The sequence below is a fragment of the Chlamydotis macqueenii genome, chromosome 10 (genome assembly GCF_036417535.1).
Source record: "Chlamydotis macqueenii isolate bChlMac1 chromosome 10, bChlMac1.mat, whole genome shotgun sequence".
NCBI lineage: Eukaryota > Metazoa > Chordata > Aves > Otidiformes > Otididae > Chlamydotis > Chlamydotis macqueenii.
The window spans coordinates 12,596,438-12,615,881 of NC_141565.1; the positions used below are offsets into that span (position 1 = coordinate 12,596,438).

Below are 19,444 nucleotides of genomic sequence, written 5' to 3' on the forward strand. Positions count from 1 at the left end.
TCCCCACTCCATGGGGTCCCGGGGCTGCCCCACACATGGAGCGGGATCCAAACCCCCACCCAGCCCATGGGCAGGCGAGGGGGGAAAGGCCGTTTCTTGCTGTAATTCATTAACTTGCTTCTTTTACCGTGACGTGTAAGGGTTATTTTCTGTCATACTTCACAAAAAGCAGGAGATGGCAGATGGCACTGTGACACTGGGAGGTACCGAGAAGGTGACTACATGCTTGGGGGTGATAGATCAAAATCCTGGGGGGGGTTTGTTTGTTTGTTTAGTGATCTTGGTCTAGAACCCAGTAGAAAGGAGCAAAATTTGGCATACCACTCAGTTGGTAGTCACTGATTTGTAGCTTTAGGGTGGGTTGCCTGGAGGTTTCTTAAATGCCAGAGGTGAAACGTTGGGGCTGTGGCAGGAGGCTTCAGTCTGTGTGGAATGCTGCATGAGAAGAGGCACAACATTGTCCTGGAAAAATAGGAAGATACTTTGGCATCCTCTTGCTGCACAGTGCTGGGGAAACCTCCCGTGCCTGAGCACAGTTCTGTTTGTAAAGCCTCGGTGAGGATCTTCCCTTACAACTAATCATTGGAAATATTTCAGTGAGGTGTCCTTCAGTCGATACTCGAGCTACATCTTAGTGGCTCCTAGCCAAGTCCTGTGGGCTGGGTGTTTCCAAAGAGGAGCAAGGCACAAGCCTTTCTGTGGCCTGCCATGTTTCCTGGGCAGTGATGCTCCCAGGATTTTCATCAGTGCACCTCAAGACTCAGCAGCAACCCCCATTATTTTAATTTTGCCCCTTCTGGGTTTTCCAGTGCCCCATAGTTTTGCCCCAATGGCGCATGGGGCATCGTTGCCCCAGTGGCAATGTTACCGGTTCCACCATTAAAGGGGAATCTCTGCAGTGGTGCCTTACCCAGGCTTTCAGTCATGCTGGCAAACAAGACTGAAAAGATTATGCTGATTTGTTTCTTTTAAATTTAGCCATATTACAACACGTAAAATGGATGGGGAAGTCGTGGTAGTTAAAGCCTTTTGCAAGTAATGCTTATTTGATTGGTCATCCTAATAAATTGTAGATCATTTAAGAAGTGCAGCTTTGAATAGATTACCCCGTAGGATTAGTGCCTTCGACTTTTTCTCATCACTAACTTAATTTGCGTGACCAGAATGGATCAGGGTTATGTTTTTTAAAGTAATCATGAGTCCAGTCCTCTTAAATGCTCTGTACACAGAACTCAAGTTTATTCTAGTGCCACTCTGGGGGGGCTGCTTGTGGGATTGGGTCCTTGGCATTTGGAAGAAATGCGTGAGGATGCAAATGCAGTGATTTAATATTTGTTGAATTTCTTCCATACATGCATATTTACTTGATTCCTCAGCTGTTGTAGTGCCATGGATTTAATTGATTTATGCTAGCTGAGTGTCATCCCAAGGCATGTAAACTCTAGGCAATACCCTTTAGATTGCTTACAGAGTAGCTAATGTTGATATAAGAATGTGGTAGAAATTAAGTGAAACTGCCACTCTTCATTGGCTTTTTTTTTCCCCAGAAACTGCCATTGGAAGGGCTACTGTGCTGCCAGCTGGTGACTCTGAAACTGTGGCTGGTGTCCTACAGCATCTTCTATGTTTATGTCAGTCTCCCTCTTTTTTCCCAACGTGTCTAGATTTACACCAGGAAAAAGCTGCTCAGTGCTGACCCTAAACCCTGCTCCAAGAGCATCCACCAAACCCACCAGCTATGTTGGTGGAAGGGGAGCGTGAATCAAATCCAGTCCTGCCAGCAGCTTTAGGTGGGAGGCAGGAGGCCGCAGGAGGGTGGCAGTTGAGACCCATGGGCCGTTGGGAAGACTCGTGTGTTGTAGCAGTTAACTGGGTTTCCTGTTGTGGTTCTTTGTCGCCCGGAATGGTCACAGCCTTGAAGAACGCGTTCGCTGCTGTGGCTGCCCGAGCTGGGTTTGAATGCAGTCAGGGCTTGAGCGCTGGCCTGGAAAAACAGTTAGACCCTGTGCCAAAACCCAGCAGGAGTGCCCCGCTCTAGGGTGCTGGTGTGGGTAGGCTGCCCGTAGGTAGGAGAGCCACCCATACGTCGAGCCATGGAATCAGTGAGCTGGAATGTAGTTAAAAGTTCTTCCTTTTTTGCTTCAGATCACATGGCATTTGCCTTTTATTTCACTGCTGCAGTGTAATTTCCTTGCTTTTGAGGTGGATATAGTAACATTTTCTGTGATGTTTTACATAGAATGAGACAGGTGATAAATGATCTCCTGTTTGGGCACTGGTACTACATTCAGTGTCTCGATGTTCTTCGAAACATAAGTTCATACTGGTGAAATTCAGGAAACACTATGCATGATAACATTGAAACATGTCTGACTTATCTTGCTAGACTCATTTTTTTTCCTTTAAAATATTTTTTTTTGCATTTTCTTTTTCTCTTTTTTTTTTTTCCAAACAGGAAGAGAAAATCCATTCAGGAGAGACTCTTCTTCATGTAAGTGTTACTTAAGCTTGTTTATGAAATTAAAAAAGCGTTATAAAACTCATTAAAACATTAAAATACTGAACATTTGCCATCTGTTCATAGAAACCAAGTATAGAGAATGTAAAAATAGGCTGTAGTTATACAGTAATAATGCTCAGCAACTGTTATCTTAAATCTATCTGTGCAGTTCTTCTGTGCATATCACTGCAGAATTTAGAAACCATTGCCAAGCATTTTGCAGACATTTAAGTAGCATGTCCGTAAAGTTGGTGTGTAAATCCTGGAGGGATAATATTAAAGTGGTTTGCCCAAAGCAGAGAGGAGACCCGTAAGTGAGAGCTCATTTTAGTACCCCAGAGTCCTTGATTCCCAAACCCTGTGACAAGAGTCAGCTTCTTTGCCTTGGATCCTACAAAATCCAAGTTCTGCCTATAGAGCCGTTTGTTTGCGTGCATGTGTACTGGTGTGTGCATGTATATGTGTGGGTAAGAGAGCGTGCATACATGTATTTGGCCTCAAATAGCCTGTAGGTATTTCAGGCCTTTTCTACAACCTATGGTGATACCCATTAAAATAAGAGTAGATGCCACCAGCCATTGGTGAATACTGTTGCAAATGTTTTGTGAAAGCATTTGGCCCCAGACTGAGTGCTCGGTCTGGGTAAGCCAGTACAGTATTCTTCACAGGACCAAGAAAGCTGCACGTCATAAAAATACAACCTTTTTTTTTTCCACACCATCTAGTGACCTGGTTTGCTTGCAGATCTCACATTTGAGAACTCTTTGAGTAGTATAGGGAGCTCTGCGCTGGTACTTGTTCCTAGCAAATAAATCTGATTATATGTTTTAAGGGGCTGCATAGATGAAGACTCTCATTGCCTGAATGCAAAATTAGCTTAGCAAGGAAAATACCTGCATTGTTCCCAATGCAGGGCCCGCTTTGCATAACTTCCAAGCATGTGCTGCGTCCGGTGGCATGGCAAGCCCACGAGCGCTCACCTCAGGCTGATTTCCCATAAGTCAATATTTTTGGGGGAAAAATAACACATACATATCTCGGAATTGCAGCACTCCATTACGCTTGCATAGCAACTGCTGGTTAATATGTAGCAAAACGCCGTCTGGTAACAAATGTGTTTTTGCTATTGTTGAGCTGGAATGTTAGTTCAGCTTCTAGATAAAAGTGGCTTGCACAAGGCGCCCTGGTAGACCATGATTCTTGTAGCTTGTATCGTAGTTCTGTAGGCAACTGCGTTCTGCTTGTCCTCTCCCTTCTGCTTCCCTTCATCTCCCCCGTGAGCGAGGGGTGGGCTTAGGTGAAGGCAGGGAAATGGCAGCCTTTTGCATCCCGCAAAGCTCCAGTGTGGGGTTTATGTTAAGCCCGTTGCTAGTCAAGCATCTGTTGAAAACACTCTTTATTCTAGTTGTGTTTCTAGCAGAAACATTGTAAGATGCTTTATTTAATAGCTTTAAACCACAAATGTTCTTTGGCAGGTTTTATGGATATCATAAGACAATCTTCCCCCCCCACAAAAAAAAAAAAAAAGATATCATAAGACAATCTTTCAAAAAAAAAGCCAGTAATAAGTGAAGGATAACCCATAAAGGATTGCAGAATCGTCCCTCCCTGCAGCTGGAATCCTCACTGAGACTATCTTAAGAGTTTGTATCTTTAAGAGGTACATCATCATTTTGAAAAGGTAATGGAGAGGGACAAATTCCAGAAGGCTTTTGATTATGACCATCTTCAACATTTGTAGCTCATTAGTATTTCATTCTAGTGTAGAAAATTCAAACCTCTTGAAAAGCCTGTGAAGCACATGCTTCCCAGAGATTTTGAATGGGAAATATAGTGCAACAAAACCAACCTTAAGGGAAGGAGCTCCCAATTAGAGAAGAACCCAAACGGACAAACCCTACAGCAGTGACTGTATGATGTCTGGAAATTGCAGAATAAGTGTGCAGTGCAAATCTGAAAAGTTTTCTCTGGAGATTTCCGTATCACAAAAAAATGATCCGGAGCTTCCCAAGTCTGATACATATACTCCAAAATGAATGAGTAATGAAAAGTTTGTGGTCTAGAGGCCATTTGCAGTGCAGCCTTCCATCACCTGCTGTGGCTTTTCAATGGCTAACAGCAAGCTTTGAGCATCAGAGCCTCTCTCTTCTGGTTCTGTGCATGAAATATTATGACTTTGACTCGATAACTCTATTTGTGCCTGTCTGTGCATTGGCTCCCCTTGGCTTCCTCAACTGTGTGAGTTTCCAAAAGAGTTAAACTGCAGGGATGGGAGAAGGAGGCTATAGCGAAATGGCAGGATCATGAAGCATGCAGGACAGGGACCTCTCCCAGGTCCCGTTCAGAGGGGGGTGACTCCTGTGGCGGTGAACGCTCAGTGGGGATTAACCCCTCAGGACTGTGACTTGAACCAGTCGCCATGACAGGAGGTGACCACTTTGAGAAAGGACTCTTTGTGACAGTAGCCAGCCATAAGTAGTTGTAGTGATAAGAAAGGGACCGTCTTATTGTAGCCACTTTGCGACAAATACTACCACAATTCATTACTTTCCATCAGTGCCTCATCCTATGGAGGATTCACCACTGCCCATCTACATTGAGGAGGGGACAGAAGTCCCGATTGGTGAGTGCAGTTGGGATGGGATATGTTTATGGGGGGGTGTAACGGTACTTGGGTTTCATATTCCTCACATTTGTGTATACCCATTTGTCATTGAAAATTGTAAGGCCTGTTGCAAATGTTTTGGGTTTTTTATTTTGTTCTCTTAATGCAAGTGTATTTTAGAGCTCCTGAGGATCATTAAATACTGCTAGTGTTGGTTTTTAGCTAATCATAAATCAAAGATAATATATGCAGTGACATTGAAAGCTTCCATGCAGGATCTCCTAACACACGACTGGGGAAGACCATGAGTATCAGAAGAGGCAGTTCGCACCTCAGCCTTTGGCCTTGGCATTGAGATGCTCTGCCGGCTGGGTCGGCAGTTTTTGTCCTGCAGGTACTGTCCTGCCCGGCGCCCAGCAGACTCATGTTGCACACACCACTGAAGAGCCAGAAGAGAGTTAGGTTTGGCGTTACCTGCATGGCACATCGGAGTGCTGCACACCCCCATTCTGAGCTCTGGTGTGGATATATTGTCACTACATAGATTTATAGGTTTGGGTGGTTTGGGGATTTTTTTTTTTTTTTTTTTAAATAGAGGAGCAGTCTTTCAGATAACCCATGCAGAAAGAGACTAAAAGATCACTAAGTTGCTCTGTGATGATCTCTTTGGGCTGTAGAAGGCTGTGACTGCAGCATTTCCCAGAGTCCCTTCTTCAAAAATCTGTTCTCAGTTACGTACAGTAAGCGTGCCTTGGCTACCATCTTGGGAATATGCCCTGTTGAGCAGATGTGTCTCTTCAAGTAACTTTTTCTATATCCTGAATTCTTGTCCTTCTATCTTTTGAGCTAGATTAATTACCTTCCTTTACACACAATACCTTGAAGGTAGTTATAGCTGAATCTCAGCCCAGGAGTCTTCTCATTTATAGACCATACTAATTTAGCTCTCTTACTCACTCCTTAGATCATTTTTATTGTCCTTATTTGTATTTCCTTTAATTTTTCTGTCTCCTTTCTAATCTGTAGAGACTTGAACAGCTCATGCTATATCCACTGTGGTTGTTTTGACACAGAATTATGCTTTAGATTTCCATATCATGTGTTTGTATGTACACATCCAGAAATGGCTTAGCTTTTGACCCTTCTCCTGCATCACTCAGTAGCATCACACAGAGAAACTGTATTACTTAGCTAATCTTACTGGCAATCGCCTTAAGGTCTTTGTTGGATTCACGGCCTTGCAGCTAGCTGTTCATCAGGCAATGTCACTGCTCTCCTGAGACGTAGGGCTTTATACTTCCTAGCACTAAATCCCCATCCCATTGCATGCCACTTACTTATTTTACCCAGGAATGAGTTAAGACAGTATGCCTATGTATTTATTTTCATGCCCTGGGTTTTTATCTTTTACGTAGAAGTTGTAACTGTTTTATCATATATAGAGCAAAGAAATACTTACAATTTTATATTTTGATAACTATTACAACTGTCTTCTGCACATTACTCCAGACTCCTTTCCCAGCTCCGTCATACATATTTCCATACCTTCCCTAACTTTTCCTTCCTCAAGTTATAACAGTTCATAATGTAAAAACTGACAGGTTTAGCCTTCTCTTTGTCTTAATTTTGTGCCTTTTCTCCTTATACAGTTAGTATATTGTTCTGTATCCCTTCTGTGTATGGCACGATGTGGTCTTTCCCACAGCACTTCATCTTTTCTTCACCTCTTCTGGGGTTGTAGTCAGCTGGACGTCTGCTCAACATCAGTCCCCTCTTGTAGAACCATTAAGGCTGAGCTCTGCCGTGGCCCCTGGTGTTTTATCTTGTCTTTCCTATTGCACTGAGGAAACCTGGACTGCGGGGTGGTGGTGCCCACACCGAGAAAAAAATACTGTAAGGCTGATGAATCACAGAACTGACCAAACAAAAAAAAAACAACCCACATATGAGTGAAAAGCTTTTTAAAGGATGTTTGTTTGGTGCTGTCACGAAGCAGGTTTGTTGGACCAGGCTCTGAAATGCAGCAGTAGCTGTGAAATAGCCAAATTGGGTTGGGGATGGCATCATGTTTACTTATTTTAAATAAGTATCTGGATTGTCAATACAGCGAGCTGTGGTTGACGGGCAATGAGTGGAAAAAGTAGATGATGCAGAGATAAGAACAAACCACAAAGTCTGAGTTTGATGTTTGAATACCTGTTGTAGGTCAAGACTTTTATAATAGTTGGATACAGTATAAATTCTCAAGCTAGGAAATGAGCTGCAAAAATCTGATCCGAGTCAGGGTCTCAGTTTTGGTCCTACTTTCCATTGAGCTTACCAGTGTGATCCAGATCCAGGGTGCCCATTTGCACCTGTATAGACCAGAATAGGAATAAAAAGAAGTCCTTTCTGAGTTTAGGTTGGAGAAGAATAACACACAATGCAGTTGTTAAAACAATTCAGTGCAACCATCATTTACTCTTAAAACATTATTTGAAGAACTTAAATTTTTTCCTCATCTAAAACACATTTTGGATAGTATATGGAGCGCATACTGTGCTGGCCCAACCCTTAGTGATGGTGGTAGATTGCTTTGTAGCTTCCGTATTTATTTAAAAAAATGTAGAATCAGTAGGTTTTTTCAGAGTCTAAATTTAACAGCCCTAATTATTTCAAGCAATTTAAAAAGGAACATAAATCTCGGTTGTTTATTACAGCTGCTTCATGAAGACAGCAGCTACAAATAATACTCTGTAATGAAAATCTAGCTAACGCTGTCATGAATTAACCAAGAAGAGAATGAATGTATGGGATCTGGAAAAGGCAGCATTTCCTTCTCTGGTGGGAGGGTCTTTGCATTGAGGAGGAGGTGGTTATTGCCTAAACACTGGTTTTATGTCGTTGAGTGAAGACATTGACATTTTTGCATAGATGAATACAACTTTTGATTGGATAAAGTCTGTGCTCTACTTAATTTTTATGTACTTTTGCACTTTCTCAAGCACGTTCCCAGAGGAAGGTAGGTAAGTGAGGTGCAACAAGCATGTTAATAAATCAAAGATATTTCTGAGAAGATAGAGAATATTTCATGAGCACTAGCAAAAGAATCTACAGAATAACAGTAAAAACACAGCTCAGACCCTGGCAGTCTTTGTTCAGGCACCATTTCAACTGTCTTCCACGCAATTAAACAGTTCAGGAGATTCAAGGTGAGGATGTAGGCAGAACAGGTCGTTATTGACCGTTGCTGTTGATGCTAAGGTCATGGCCGTATTCCCCGATCACCATCTGGAACTTGTTATGTTAAGCACTGAAGAAAACACCTGAGGCCGCACAGTCCAAATTTACATTTCATAAAGCAAAAACCCAAGAACAAAATATTTGTATTGGCAGTCATTGTATTTGGCCCATACAGAACATCACCAAGGGAATAATTGCCTCCTCAGGGATCAAAGAGCCGTAGAGCTGTAGGTTGAGATGTTTGTTTATGTTATTCCTTCCAAGTCACATTTTGAGACCTAAGTGTTGTTTAATACCTGTGAAATTAGCTGCAAGAACATACAAATTCAGGATCTAATTCTCAACTGATTTAGTCCAGTGTAGCTTTGTTGATTCCAGTAGTGTTGCTATTGCTTTATCGTTGTATAAATGGTATCAGTCAGCCCCTCTTTTTCAGGAATCAGTCCTGCTGACCTTGAAACCCATGGCACTTCTGTAGCTCTGAGTTCCTATGTGGGCAAAATCCACTTTTGCTAATGAATAGCGCTTGGCTTCAGTGGACTTGTGTCAAATGCATACAAGTGTTGGACCTTGTCTGCATAGGATTTTTTCCCCCATTAAATCATCTCAAAATAATGGAAAGCTCCATTAGCACTCTGAAGCCATATTCTCTTGGTGGTACTCACAAGTCATGGTGTAGCCCAGGCTCATTTTCGGTAATCTTGATTACGGGAGCTGAATTTTCTTGTAATCACACACAGTTTCTTCTGCCACTTCTGAATCCCTGCTTTTAAGCATCTCTGATGTCTTATTAATGATAAAAACTGGATTTCCAGTCTACTCCTGCTCTTGGGCAGGCTCACTGAAAGACAGATGCTTTGTTATTTTTTTTCTCCTTCGATAAGAAAGTTAGAGCTATTTTTTAAGCAGGGTAAGCATAAGAAGTGCACCTTTCCCAGGCATGGAGAGTATTCAGCACCTTATGGAGAGCTGGCTCTGTGCTCTCTTTAGGAGGTTGCCTTCCCTCATAAGAGAGGAGAACCATTTCTGTCATACGCGCTTCAGGGTTTGCTGTTTCGTGGGGTGCTGGCACACAGAGAGCTTGATTTTTGCCAGGTACTGAGTGCCTTCTGCAAGGTATTGAGTGCCCTCCTATCCTTTGCAGCCAGAAAGGAGTTGATTGCTCTTGGCATCAGACAAATCTGGACTCAGAAGACCACAGGTAGTGTTTACCGATTATTTATGTGCTTTTGCATGCCAGGGGTTGTCTGAATTGATTTCCTTAGCATACAAGAGACTTCAGGCATTAATGACACTTGCCTGCCACTAAAAGCATTTTTAAAAAGATAATAAAAATAATACAATAATAAGCATGACATTTATTGTATTACCATAGGGAAATTAAACCCCCCCCAAATTAACTGCAGTCCAAGTAACTATTGGCTCTTTAGAGCTGTTGCGAATGTGAGTTATATACCCCGAATGAGCACCATATGCCAATTTATTGTGGCACAGTGAGTCACAGGATACATTGTGGAAAGCAATAATTGCTTGGCATGCATTGTAGCATTCAGTAGGGTTTTGTATTTGGTTTTCTTAAAGGAATATGTTTCTACTCTGACAGTAAAGTGAGTATCGTCTGATATGCTGCCACCAGGGACTGGTGCTTGTTTTGTACTTAACCTGGAGCTTACCCATTTGTCACTCACCACACACACCCTCTGTATCTTTTCCTTTCCAATTGCTTGTATTTGTCCTGGTTCCAGCTAGGATACAGTTAATTTTCACCTGGACTGGGAGAGGAAGGGGAGCTGGTGGTGCCTGTGGCTGGGGACACAGCTAGGATAGGTTACTAATGAGCCAACAGCTGGGACGGGTTACCCAAATGAGCCCAAGGGCTGTTTCATCCCGTGTGATGTCATGGCCAGTATATAAGTGGGGAGGGTGCTGAGGAGCAAATTGCTCCTACTGGGGAGGAAGCTGGGCAGCAGGATCCACCATGAGCTACTGTACTGTAAATTATGTGCTTAAGTATTTTCTGTTATTGGGGGGGAGGGGGGTGTGTGTTTGTTTGTTTTCCATCTCTGCTTTCTTTTCTTCTGTTCTTCTCGAAGTTTTTTTTTTAATCTCAACCCATGAGTTTTGCTTTCTTTTCTTTACCAATTTTTCTCCCTGTCCCACTGGAGGGTGTGGAGAGTGAGTGAGAGTCTGCATAGCTTGACTGAGCCTTCCATTTGGTATTGTTTTGTCATTTTGTGTTAATCCTTTTCTCCATTTGCCTCCTCCTTTCTTTGTCCCATAGGGAAACTCAGATTGGTTATAAAGGAAAAAATCTTCACCCTGAAAGGAGTGAAGCAATGGGACGTGTTGCTCAGAGATTGTACAGCCTCCACTCTTGGAGGTTTTCAGAGCTTGACCAGATAAGGCCATCAGCAACCCATTCTGATTTTGATGCTGGCCCTTCTATGAGCAAGAGGCTGGGCTATGTGACATCCAGAAGTCCCAAGTCCCCTTCTAACCTAAATTATTTTATGGTTGTGTTTAATACCCAGTTTCTGTTCTGATTCAGCTGTGGTGCTGTGTGTGTCATTAACTCCTCACTCCCCGTTGGAGTCACTCTGATTCATACCAGCTTGGAACAGGAGCGACTTCCTGAAGGTCAATGAAGTTTCAGTGGTTTTACTCACAAAGATGTGAATGCTAACTTCACATCAGATTAGAAGGTGAAATTTGGGTATCTCTGAAATTAGTTGTATTTTTTAGCAGAATTTCACCTGAGATCTCCACAAATCTTCATTAAATGCCAGTTGAAGTTATCAGTTGAAGAGTTTGATGCATAACTATATCAGGACAATAAGAATTTAAAAAGTAAAGATCACCTTTTTCCCCTTCAGTTACAAATCCCATTCTCTAGCAGCCCTGAAGAGAACTTTGGGGTATTTAGGATTTAGCAAGTCAACTGCCCTCGCTCTGCCATTATGTGCTGGCTTCCTCGTGTGGCTGTAACCATGTGAGGGAGTTAACGCTGCGCAGAGCATCTGCTCCTCAGCCAAACGCCTTCCCAGCCCTGCAGCTGTCTGCCAGAGAGCTTTGGGCGTGCAGAGGGGTGTCTGCAAGCTGTGTAGGGTAGCAGAGTTTCATGGGTTGGCCTATATGCTAGCCAAAAAAGCCCTTTGTCAGAATAATTCTGACAAAGGTGGCAAAACTGTGCTCAGATTCACTTTATTGATCTAGGGAATTCTCAGTTATGGTCTAGCTATTACAGAAAAAAAAAACAAAACTCCCAATTGCTAGGAGAAGGAAATAAGAGTAGTTTTATAGGGTTGCTCTTTCAAGTCTGCCAAGATAAAGTGATTTTTCTCTGTATCTCTCCTTTATCAGCAGTAAGTATATTGCTTATGCAGACACCTTTTGCATTGGGCTCTGTCAAAAGTAAAATTTGCAAATGGGACTGCTCTAGTGGATTGAAGGGATACTAAATATGAGCAACCAAAAGCCTTTGTGGTCCCTGTTTATGCAAGGCAGGATTCTAAAATCAAGATTTAACAGGACAGACTTGCTTTCATAGACTTTTTCTAGTGATTACTGCCCTCCCTTTTCTGTAACCACATCAATTCTCTCTCCTGATACAGATCCTCCTTAAATGATGTAGAGGGTTGCTCTTTCAAATGTGGTAACAGTGGTGTGCAGAAGTAGCAGAAGATGCTGTTGCTTAATAGGGTTGAAGGTCCCTTCTTGTCCACTCTTCCTCTGGTGCACAAGTTATCGATCACAAGTAAAATTTAATAGATAATATTCTCAGGAGGAATTTAAAGCAATATGTCTGACTGTAGGTTTCTCCTTCTGCAAAACTGTCAGAAGTTCATGTAGCTTTTGTACCTGTGTCACTTTCTTACAAAAGTCCAGAAAAGTAAACTGGAGGAAGTTCTCTTGCTTTCTACCAATAGTTTACATATGGAGTGTTTTTATGGCCATCATCTCAACTGTTTGTCATGTCTGCATCATTTATGGTGAAACTACAGTTTCCCACCTGTCTGTAATTAGCTTTTGCACATCAAAAAAAATAAAGAAAACCAATTGTGGTCATGATGAAAACAGCACTGGATATTAAAGGTTAATATGTCACATTGGTATCTAGTGTAAGCATGTTCGCTTGGATGAAACTGCACTGAGAAAGATCCTCGCATTTATGTACTGCACCTCTGAAACGGTCAACAGGAGTAGGTTAAGTTTACAGTAGTCAAGCTAGGACTATAAAAGCAGCCTGCAATGAGAACCATCAGCTGGTGTTTGTTTGAAAAGATAAGAGATGGAGAAAAATACTCAGCCTGTTCCTATATTGTCATGCTACGTTTGGGGATGCTTACCTGCAAAAGCCAACAGAAAAGCATCAACTGCGGTAGCCTATGGGACTGCACTGGTGTAGAGGTAGGACTGCAGACACTTGGTTTTTTGTATTGGAGTCAGCCTCACTGTTACAAAATTCCCTTCAAAACCAGTTAATTCCAGGGTGAGTTTGATGGGACTTTTGTCCAAGTAGCACGTGGGATCAGGGTTTTGTTTGTGCTTGGTGTGTGCTCTGCACTTGGCAGACTGTGGTATGCAGAAGTGGCTTATGAGCTAGTTTCCTTGGAGAAGTGCAGTATTTGTTCTGGTGCTGTTTGGTTTTCATATCTCTTGACATAAAAATGAGCACATATGAAAGCTGATGTCAGAGATCTGTGGCAAAAGTGAACTGAAAATACACCTCTGACTGGAAATCAGCCTGAATCATGTGATGCTTAAAAACATATTGGTTTAGTGGTCAATACTAAAGGTTTTACTTCCAACTCAGACCTTCAAAATAGATGGATAGTGATCAAAAATTTGTGATTTTTTGATCAAATGATGTCCATAGAGAGGCCTGTAGGACACAAGTGATATTCCTTCTGAAATGCTCTCCAGGAGCACAGCGAGCAGCTCTGGCTGGCCATGGAAGCTCAGAGGATGGAGCTGCAGCTGGAGACTGAGCCAAGGCTGTTCTGGGATTAAACAAAACACACCAGTGTCCAGCCGTGCAAGCCAGCACCTGGCACCAGCTGCATGAGAGCAAATAAATACCATAGTGTCTACCCAACTTTGCTTTTTTTGTGCGTTTGTGTGAAAGTCTACAGTTTACCGACCTGTTTTGCAGAGTTGTGCTCTCTGTGAGCTTGCTCATCTACTTTGCCACTTCTTCTTTTAGCATATCCTCTGCAGAAATCCCCCGCGCTCTGTTTTGCTCTGCCGTATCAGTAGTTTCGATTTCATTTCCTGTGTGAAACCTCATATGCTTGAAGGAAAACAACAACAGTAAATTAAACCTCCTGGTGCTTAGGGAAGTCTCTGATGGCAGAAGGCCTGTGAGCATTGGTGCCCTGGCTGAGTACAGCAGTTCAGCAGCAAGGGTCATTGCTCCACATCTTAAAAGTCTACAGCTCATTTCCATCACTGAATCATATTTTTGCTGATAATTACTGCCAGCATGGAGGAGAAGTTGAGACTGAAATCAAAAGTAGCTTACTCTTACCGTTAAGTTTTAGAGCTCATGGCTCTGTCCTCAGGGCTTCGTAACCTTCTCAGACTTTATAGCCCTGTAATGGGGCTAACGCTGCTGTTCCGTGCATGTAATAGCTGTTTTCCTGGTACAAGCTGGTTGGCTGTTTTCCACCCACAGTGCTGTGTTGCACAACTCTTCCTTCGATTAATGTATTCTAGAAAAAAAATCAGGTGTTGAGCAGATGGGGCACAGGAACAAAGAAGAAGGAAGGATTGTTCTCCGCCACTGATGGTGTTGAGGTCTAGATTTCTGGGAATAAGGAACTGTATTACATGTTTAAACAGCTGCCACAGGTGGGATAGAAGTCTGTCCTCAGTTATTGTTTAAGAGGAACGGATAGAGGCAATAAAAACACAATTCTGTCTTTGTGTGGTGGTGGCCTAGGCAGGGACGGCGACAGCCTGGTTACAAAGCTGATCAAAGCCTTTAGTGAGTATGGAAAATGCCACTTGTTTTTCCAAAAACCTGTAACCTTATACATATATCTGATTTTCACTTAGTTGGAAAACATACTGAAAAAGTACAGTAATCTTCAATTAAGAGAAAGCCCTGAACACTAGCATTGGTAAACTCCGTAAATGCAAGGCTAAACTTATTATGGGTTACAAAAACAGGTGAGGGTGGAACAATTTATCCCCAAGAAAAGACTACTTTGAAATAATGAATTCATACATTTTATTGTATGTTTGCTTCACTAAATGGCTACTTTATTGTTTCTCTTCCCTGCATGGGGGCACTGCTCAGTTATTGCAGCACAGGGACTACTGTTTGATGTTAACATCTCTTGTAAGTGCCTTGCAGATGTGTCACAGAATCAATACATTATTAATCACATGCAAAAAAGTCAGTAGGCACAGTGCACACCACTGACTACTCAAGTTTGTAAGCTTTGTGAGCTTTAAGGTTTGTGCTTTTTTTTGTAGCAGGATGAGGGACATCACTTACAGATTCTCATGTGGTTTATTTGTGGCAGTAGAGCTAGTTTAATTGACACCAAGACTTCCTAGAGAATTGCAATTCACTCAACAGCAGACCTTCAGAATAAAAAAACCAAAATATGGAAATACTTGTTCATCTTGTTAAAAGTTGTATAACTGCAGGATACAAGGTGGTTGAAGAGTTGAGGATGTGCACAGCTCATTGAATCTTCTTCAACAGTGCCCATCTCAATTGGAAAGCTATCAACCTTGCCATGCCGCTTGCATGTACTCCAGCATTTTGTTAAGGGCACCCTCTTGAAGATGAGGGGCTGGAGAGGTGGGGTCATCCAGTGAATTAATGTTTTTTCGCTTTCACAGTAGCTGGTACAGCGGAGGGAGTATGCAGGGAAAGCAGCACGGAGCTGGTGCTTCTTTCCAGCCTATTTGACAGTCAGGAGGCTGTTAGCTGGCACACCCAGAGGCTTTAAATTAGGTCAGCAGTTGGCTTCACATGGCCAAAACCAAGTGTTAACTGGATGTTCTCCCACAGACAATTACCAGTACAGTGTATTAGGGATGAGCAGTTTCCCTTCCTTCTCCCTGCCTCCACCAACCCTTGCTTTCACTCTCTCCTTCCCTGCAGTCCTCTGCAAGAGTTGCCCTTGGGCTTTCTTCTTTGAGGAGGGGACAGAGCAGGAGGACCACAGCTCGCCGCAGCAGGACACTTGGTTTCTCACTGGGATACAGGAGACACTGTGCTCACAGAGGATTTCAGTAGGATGGAGCTGTAACCAGTGTGACGCAGTGTGCCAGTCCTCTGCTTCACTGCATCCCATGCTCTTCCTCAGTGACCATTGTGGGGACCAGGGCTGCCCTGGGCCATCTCCCTGGGGAATCGGGCTCCATCCCTCTGAGGCTGGGAAGTATCATCTTTGCTTCAGCCCCTGTGTTTAGGGTCAGGGTCATGTTCACTCTGAAACCCACTGGAGTTTGTGGATATTTATTCTCCTCCTCTCCATCCCACACAATGGGAAAGGAGTTTTTAATTTCCTCCCTTTTGGGGTGTAGTTGTAACTGCTTTGTTCTTTCACGTAAATAAGTAGAAAAAAATGAGCATCTAGAGTATTATGTGACTGGAGATTTTCTGCTGCTGAAATGTGAGCAAAGATGCAGGATTTCATAACAGATCTGCGCTGTGACATGGTACCTATTTGAAAGAGCATGAATAGAAGCACCATTGAGAAAGGAGTATGTGGGGAAAAAAACCACACCTTTTGTCCAGACCACAATTGATGAAAAAGAAATTGCATTAAGCCCTGGGCTTTACTTTCAGAACAGACTTCATCTTTATAAAGGACTGTATTTTGCTCCTAGAAAATGTTTAGTAGCAGATTTTCCAGTCAATCTTAGAAGACTATAAAAAGTGCTGTAGTGAAAGAAAAGGAAAGGATGAAGGACTGAGAAGTGAGATAGCAAAGGTTGGAGGAAAAGCTGAGAAAGTGGAAAAGACAAATGGATAGATGTTTCAATAAATGCTCATATGCAGGGAAAAGTGATCAGAAAAAAAAGGAGTCCATTAAAGACAAAGAGAGCAGTGAGATCTTGTTCGGGGAATTTTTAGAGGCATTTTTAAGAAGAGAGGCAATGTGTGCAATAAAGAGAGCAGTATTATTTTTCAGAAAACATAGGTATCTTGTTCAATGAAGCAGAAAGAACTTGGATATGAGTTAAGGACGATAAATGAAGTCAGGTGCTCTTTGGATACTCGTGTGGCCTCGAGGGCTGCCAAACATAGAGGCCTTTTCTTCTGCAGATCAGAAAGACTTGCACTAAAGCCATAAGTTTGATCAAGGGGCTGTTTATTTTAATCATGTATTGATTGGCTTAACCACACTGCTCCAGGAGGGAGGGAAAGCTGTCAACATCAAGAGTTACAGCTTTCAAAGTTCCAAGTAATCCTAGGAAATGAGCCAAACATAATAAATGCAGTTTTATTCGGGACCTGATCCTACTACTGTTGAAGTCAATAGCAGCTTTTCCATTGCTCTTAATGAGAGTGGAAGCTGCTTATTTGAAGAGCAGCTCTGATCCAGCTACCAGTGCAGCTAATTTTGTGATATTCATGAATAGAAAGAACCAGCCCACAAACTGATGGGCAGATACAGAAAAGAGCTTTTTTTTTTAAGGAAAGTTGACTTTGATTTCCAAGATATGAAAGATTAAAATGGCAGAAAAATAAGACAGATGTAATATCTAAATAGGTAGTAAGCTTAAGTAGGGTTAGAGAAATTAATTATAATGTGATAAACAGATGTCTTTCAAAAGCCATTGATTTAGAAGAGAAGGAGAGAGCACTGAGAAGCTCAAGATATATAGCCTACACTAGCTGAACGTAGTAGAAAAGGGTCCTTGAAAGCAAAAATAGTGATGGCACACATCACACTGCAAAAATAGTCCATAAAATCAGCTGTACAGTCATTCCTCAGGCAGCATTCCCATCAAGGTCAGAGACATTCTGAGTATGTACTTTGCTTTTAGTTTTCTAATGGAAGAAGGAGGCAGAAGACAAATGTTCAGGTACAATTCTAGTCACCAATTCAGTATGTCAGATCCCTATTCAAAGTTTATGTGCATTGACCAAAAAAGAAGTTGCTCCTTTGCTGTGGTTTCTGATCTTCAGGTGCAAGACAGGGCATGCATTTTAGCATGCATAAATATTTACAAATGCCTGTCTGTGTATACAGGCAGACTTTTATTTTCGTGTTTCTATCAGGGGTTGGAAAACCACTGTTCTGAAGATTTCATTTTTAAAGATTATTAAGTGAGGTAGCATCCATGATGAATTTGTCCTCAGGACTCCTCTGGAAGGTGTTACCCTGCGTTGGTCGTGTGTCACTGGCTGTAAGAAGCTTGGAGCGGATCATTACTGTAATCCCAAAGCGGAAGTTGGACAGTGTATTTTCAGATGTGTAATCTGTGGGTTGTCTGTCAAAAAAAGGCAGTGGTTCAGCAGTAATGTGAGTTGTGTCTGTTCTGACAACCAGTAGGTCCTGTCCACGCTGGTGGCCTTCCCCCATCTGCATCTCCCATCGTCTGATCCCCCTGCCCAGTGCCTCTCCCACCCCTCAATTTTTGCATGTTAGGAAGGATTACATTTCAATGCCAGTATTTTTTAAAGGGTACGGGTTATCTGAGGTGCAGGCTGTACGTGCAAAGATATGATAGCTGTAGCACAGTCGATGGCCCAAGCCAGGCTGGCTGTGACAGCACTCTGCTTATTGCTGATCTTTTGGTATTTTCAGCTGTGCACCAAAGGCCGGTCAGTCACGGAGGCAGTGAAAGAGCTTGGGTGATTGCAGGGGTATTTCATCTGAGGAAATCTGGGCTCCAGGTGCAAGGGCAGACATGCGATTCTCCTGTGGAAGGAGAAAAGCCCTTGAGGTGCTGCTGGCTGCACCGGGGAGCAGATGCTTGAGAAGCACAAAGCGCCCGTGCTTGCTCCCTCGTCCTAGTTTTCCATGTTTTAACAGCATCGATTAGACAATTGATAACTTCATTCTCAGCTAATTAGGGTTTGTACCAGCGTACGTGAGAGCAGATCCTGGGCCTGGCCCTGTCTGGATCCTTTCTCCCCTTTCTTTGGGATCAGGCTGTAGCTGTTTGGCTAGGCCCAGCCTAGCAGCACCGTGTAAACGGCAGGCTCGACGGCTGCTTTTTATTTATCTGTATGAACTTCATCAGATGAAGCCAGAGCTTCCTGGGGCGCTCCGAAGCTTCCTGGAGAGGGTACTTGCACAGGCAGATGTGGCTTCTGGAAGGCAGACGGGTGGCTCCGGGAGGCAGACATGTGCCTCAGACTTGGATCGCTCCTTTTGGACTATGTAGTTGTAAGAGCATTTTCTTACAATATATTTCCTTGGGGGAATCACATGGACTCAGATCTCGGATACCATCCCCACTAAGTGATACAGTAAAAATAACCTATTATTCTCTGGTTCTGACCTGGGCGGTGACAACATATTGTTTCAGCATCTCTGTCAGACTATTTCCCTTAAGAGCCATTTTAGCCTCACCCAGTGGGACATAACTAAAGGAAATGAAACTCCAACCCCATTAAGGAAAAAGACAATGCCTTCACTAAACAAACTTGATTTTCTTGGCTTTTCTTTGCCAAGGAGAATCGCCCGTACCCCCCACCCTTGCAGCCTTTGTAGACAGTTCCTGTAATTGGGAATGGCTGGGTGGACACCAATGGTTGGCAGCAAAGGGGGATAAATCTGACATCCCTTGAACGTGACATGGGCTGGGACTGCAGTCCCAGGTGGCCACTTAGCGTCAATTCCTATCGTACTGGTTGACTGTACGTGCCTGCCAGCCACAGCTGCCGGCCCTCAAAACACAATTGGGATTTTAGCAAGACTAGATAAGAGATACACGACACGACTGGGCTGTGCGTAATTTTGGGCAGGCGTTGGATAGGTACTGTACCGTGCCCCACTAGCTAGAGCTGGTGACTTGCGACAAAGCCGTGGTGGTCCATCTCCTGGCACACATACGGTGAAACAGCCACCCCAAAAGCAAGCATGACCTTGAAGATTTGTCATTTGTAGGCTAAGGAAAGATCACGATCCATCTTCACA

The 19,444-nt window shown here is 43.0% G+C and overlaps 1 protein-coding gene across 29 annotated transcripts in view; it reads left to right on the forward strand.

Annotated features, from left to right (window-relative positions):
- SLC6A6 (solute carrier family 6 member 6) overlaps window positions 1-19,444 on the forward strand; it is a 119,749-nt gene that overhangs the window by 65,399 nt on the left and 34,906 nt on the right. For 14 of the 29 annotated variants that reach the window (XM_086755473.1, XM_086755464.1, XM_086755465.1 and 11 more), the window contains 3 exons: window positions 2,456-2,491; window positions 5,058-5,123; window positions 9,472-9,528. The exons of 3 other annotated variants lie outside the window; for them this stretch is intronic. In XM_086755473.1, coding sequence (XP_086611599.1) covers window positions 5,069-5,123; window positions 9,472-9,528 — 112 coding nt within the window. In that variant the 5' untranslated portion in view covers window positions 2,456-2,491; window positions 5,058-5,068. Of the gene's footprint in view, window positions 1-1,579; window positions 1,632-2,455; window positions 2,492-5,057; window positions 5,124-9,471; window positions 9,529-19,444 lie in introns of those variants that run through there. 12 more of the 29 variants (XM_086755481.1, XM_086755482.1, XM_086755484.1 and 9 more) reach the window with 5 other exon arrangements.